Genomic DNA, 4,973 nt, shown 5'->3' with positions numbered 1-4,973 from the left:
CCCAAAATAAAATAGGAAAGGAAGGAGAGTGAAGATTTACATGAAATTGTTGATTTGATTTCTTGATACTTTGTGCTTCCAAGTGAAATATAAAGGTGTAGCAGTTGATATTCTGATTAATGCAGCAGAAGTGACAGAATTCATTTCCATGCAGCAATTAGGAGAATGCAAATACCTTCAGAAGTCTTTCTTACAGGTTGAAGGTGATGGCTGGGCAGTTACCAGCACAGACCAGTCTTAAACTCTGTGTAAAGGAAGAATGAAAAGTGGCATGCAATGCTTTTATTATAATGAACTCAGATTCTGTATGTTATTGGGACAAAATATTTCCATAGTGTATAACCTGCTCAGGGGAAGGAAATAGTTTCCTTCCATCTTCTTCCCTTTATTTAGGGGAAAAAAAACCCCAAACCCCAACAATCTTTCCTTCAGATTTACATTAAACTCTACAGAATGGAGAAAGAAAAATTATTTCCATTTTTAGGTGACAGATTTCATTAACTAGAGCTACTTCGAATAAGCTTGTTGGTTTTTATGTACAACTATGAGCTCCCTATACAGTGACCACATTCCCATTTACTCACTGCCTCTCTAAATCTTTTCCAGATGACAGCAGTAGATAAGGCAAGGAACCGAAGGATGAACAATAAATCTTAAGTAGTCCTTAGATGGATGGCATGGCTTCAGTTTGGCATTTTATAAACATTATACTCACACTGTGAAATACAGGAAATACAATTTCTTTTTTTTCCATAGTGATCTTGGCCTTTTGCAAGGAAGAAGCATCTGAGCGAGAAAGCCCTTGTTTCCTTCCTTAATCTTTTAAATTTTTTAGGTGTAAGCAAGTTTAAATAAGGATCAAGCTTCCACTGCCTATTTCAAAGTATCTTGGACCTGTGACTCAATTGAAAATAATCCATTCTGTCCACATGTGTTAACATAGTAACGACTGTTTACTCCACAGGTTAATATGCAGGCAAATGAGGTAATTGATGCTGAATGAAGGCTAGAATGTGGTGAACTAAGGTTATGTTAGTTTTATCTAGACATAAATTAGTTGAAATAAAATGTTTAATTATACTAGTTTATATTACATATATGTTTCTATACACGAGTTTATAATAGGAAATTTTTTAGTCTAAGGGGGTGTTTTATTAATGTATACCTCAAAATACATCTATGCTTTGCATTTTGGGAAGCAAAAAGTACACATAAATAGAAAGTATATAATACTGTATTTCTGGGAAGCACATTTTCTAGTAACTGGATCTGCTTTGAGTTGGCTTTTGTATTTCATTAAGAGAAACACCACTTCCAATAGTGATGTATAGTAAATAATGTAGAAATAATATCACATTTTAATTAAGCATTTTAAAGTAATTGCTTCGTCCAAATCAATTTATACTGATAGCAGACTGCACTTTATTTTCAGTGGCTGTTTTCAAGTGAAGGAGGTTAACAAGAGAAACAGCAGTCTACTACAAAAGATAGGATTTGCGACTTGAACATTTTAATCTTAAAAACTGTGTGGTTTATAGGAAATAAGGTGTCTAAACTACATTTTATCTTCCCTACAGCTTAATTACATCAGTCTGTGTTCCTTGTGGTCACAGATGCATTGAAGAAACTAAATATTTTTTTCTGGACCTAGTCCTCTAATGCTTATGAAGACCAGAAAACAGTTTGGGACTTGATATTTTTTGTCCGTGACTGCCAACCTCTGTTTGTAATCTAGCCTTTTTTTGAGGACTTCATCTCTGCATTTAGTATTATAAGCACCAACTATGGGAGCTTCTTAAAAAATCTTACATCTATGTGCCACCTGGAGTACTGCATCCAGTTCTGGAGCCCCCAATATAAGAAGGACATTGAGCTGTTGGAGCGGGTCCAGAGGAGGGCCATGAAGGTGATCAGAGGGCTGGAGAACCTTCCCTATGAGGACTGACTGAGAGAGTGGGGGGCACTTTATTGTGGCCTTCCAGTTCTTGAAGGAGTCCTATAGAAAAGTTGGGTAGGGACTTTTTATAAGGGCAGGTAGTGATAGAATGAGGGCTTATGGTTTTAAACTGGAAGAGGGTAGATTTAGACTACATATTAGGAAGAAATTCTTTACTGTGAGGGTGGTGAGACACTGGCACAGGCTGCCCAGGGAAGCTGTGGATGCTCCCTTCCTGGAAGTGTTCAAGGCCAGGTTGGACAAGGCTTTGGGCAACCTGTTCTAGTGGGAGGTGTCCCTGCCATTAGGCGATCTTTAAGATCCCTTCCAACCTAAACCATTCTATGGTTCTATGTGCATACACATACACAGTAAGTTTGAATACATATTTTCATGCAGTACTTTGGAATTAAAAATATATTAAATTCCTACACTAGGCTGAAAATGGAAATAAATGAATTGTATGAAATTACACTATCATTAAAACACCTTTGAATTTAAGACATTTTAACAAGTAGATAATTATATTTTAATTAACCTATTTAGAAAAGAGCTCAAGATAAAACCACCATTTTTTTCTTCATATTCTTTTCTCTTTAGAATGCTGTCATGGACTGCTGTGATAGTTCTTATACAAAGCACAAAATCAGTATTAAAAGTCACCAGTACAGAAAAAGCACAGAATATATCAAAGGAACCCTATTACTTTACCCTATTAACCTATTCTTGAGGAACAGTTGATACTATTGTCAGATATTTTTAAAAAACATTACTTTCAATGAGAAGAAGTTGCAGTATTGTAAGTCTGTGCTCAGGCATACACAAGCACATATCTATAATTTCTTGAATAATTGACAAAATATTTACCTTGAAAGAAAACTAAGCAGCTCTTTTCAATTTGTATTTAACTCTATTAATTCCAAATGAATTGCACAAGAGAGAACTTTTGGCTTACATTCAGTTTATTCATTAGAAAGCAGCATGATACACGATCAGCCTTTTTGTACAGTCCATAAACATCATTCCAGACCTTTTTCTAATAGACAAGACAGAAGAACTCCCATGAGCCCAGTTTAAGAAGACAAAATATACCTTTTTATATATATATATGGTGAGATTATTGAGAAAGGTTGACTATGCATCAAAATGAAAATGCATGTTAAAAAATACAGTGTAAAAACATATAAACAGGTAATGTTTGGCTGAAAATGAATAATTTAGACCATTTTTCAATAAAGCATTTGCAGTTTGCAAACTTTTTTTTTAACTGCCTATGCTCTGTAAAGCCCTCCACTATGCATTTAATGCACTGTTGTTCAGAGAAACTGTTTCTCTATGGTCTCACATAAAAGTAAATGATAAAACTAATTATTAACAAAACCACAACATCTGTTTTGAAATATTACTCTCAATTGTTAATGGAGTTTTAAATCATTACTATTTTCCTTCCCAATATTTAAATATTTACTCAGTTTCTCCACTTGTGAGATTGGAATCCCAGTGTAGTTTACATCATTATACAATGGCTTATTTTCAACCTTTAAATTATGTTTCTATCATTAAAAAATATCGACCTAATAGATGATTTTTTTTATCCAGTCCACAAACATGGTGACTCGAACATACACTCCTGGTCGTTTGGGAAGTGCACACTCATAGCCAAATGATGTTACACCAACTAAAAACCACTTGTTACCATCTTCAAATGTCAGAGGGCCACCTGAATCTCCCTGCAACAGGAAATTCAGAAGTTAAAAGTGAACAGTGTCAACTCTGAAGCAGAGCCTGTTTATGATGTTTTGTTTGTGTTGATTCTTAATTATTGATGTTGTATCCTTATATGTCTTGAGCAGCAGAAGTGAGATCAATATGAATTCATCTATGTAGAAAAATTCTTGAGATAATCAATTTCCTTTTTTGTTACAGTAGGTTGTGATCTTAGGCTCTAATCAGTCTTTCAATACAGGACTGGGTTTCAAATGAGAGTTTTTTTTTTTGCTTATGATGTCTATGTTAACCCTTCGTCTTTCACAAAGCCAATGTACAACCTGTAGGTTGTACTTTTAGTTTAATCTATTCAGCCAAAATTCTGTTCTATTTTCGGTAACCCCAGAGTTTCTGCAACTTCCAATTTATATAAAAAGATGGCAATATTGCCAGAAGAGGAGCTGTCCTTTCCTCACACTTCCATCTCAATAGTGTAGCAGATGTAGCATTCCAATAGCGTGTGGAAGACCAAATTTGATTCATCCCACAGCCTGCATTGGGAATGAGTCAACCATGAGTTTCTTGTTTTGATGATAAAGAAAACAATGAATACTTTTTGTTGGCTATCAAGTTAGTTGAACCAGTATTATTTTTGTCTTCTCATGGCCCTGTGAATGGAGCTTTACAGAACGGTTCTGCAAGGGCTTGGCCATTAAAATACTTCTGCCCATAACTCTAGGGCATCTGCAAAAGTTCAAAGGCTGTGACAGCAGCCTAAAGGCTGAAGCACTATCAGGACTCACTTGTTTGTCTTTGCTTATGGTTCAGTGGTCATTGATCAAAACGCTGGTCACTTGTACTCTATATCAGCCTATGGTGCTGCCCTGCTTTTTTTTCATTATGAGGTTCAGAAGGCAAAGAGGAAAGAGGAAAGCCACAGAGGCTGAAGAAATAGCTAGCAAAATTAGGCTTGCATACACTCCTTCTTCTAAACTAAACCAGCTAAAGTCACTGTACCTGGTGAAGGCTTAGCTTGTGAGTGTAAGGCAAGGGCAAGGAGTGTGTGCTCCTCATCACACTTCAGGAGAGCCAGCCAGTCTCCATGCCATAGACTTCATATTGTTGGAAGAAAAATTATGCGACAGCCAACTCTGACTACGTCCTCAAAGAGCAGCAGTGTGTTATAAGTAGAGCTGGAATGGATAAAAACTAGATCCCCAGGAAGCAGCATATGAGATCAGTGCAGAAAGGCAGCCTCTCCAAAATACTGTGGCATCCACCTGTGAAAGATCTCCAGGGCCTACAGACTCTGAGGAAAAGCATCATTGCT

The 4,973-nt window shown here is 36.3% G+C and overlaps 1 protein-coding gene across 1 annotated transcript in view; it reads right to left on the bottom strand.

Annotated features, from left to right (window-relative positions):
* Positions 1 to 3,510: 3,510 nt before the first annotated feature.
* Positions 3,511 to 4,973, bottom strand: part of TMPRSS15 (transmembrane protease, serine 15) — a gene marked incomplete at its 5' end in the record, with an annotated part of 43,277 nt that continues 41,814 nt past the window's right edge. The window contains one exon of the mRNA XM_010193758.1: positions 3,511 to 3,666. Within this exon, the coding sequence (XP_010192060.1) occupies positions 3,511 to 3,666 (156 nt within the window). The remainder of the gene's footprint in view (positions 3,667 to 4,973) is intronic.

Source organism: Mesitornis unicolor, unplaced genomic scaffold, assembly GCF_000695765.1.
Source record: "Mesitornis unicolor isolate BGI_N332 unplaced genomic scaffold, ASM69576v1 scaffold1581, whole genome shotgun sequence".
Taxonomy (NCBI): domain Eukaryota; kingdom Metazoa; phylum Chordata; class Aves; order Mesitornithiformes; family Mesitornithidae; genus Mesitornis; species Mesitornis unicolor.
The sequence above is the reverse complement of the archived record's forward strand: the minus strand, read 5'-3'. Positions and strand labels throughout refer to the sequence as shown.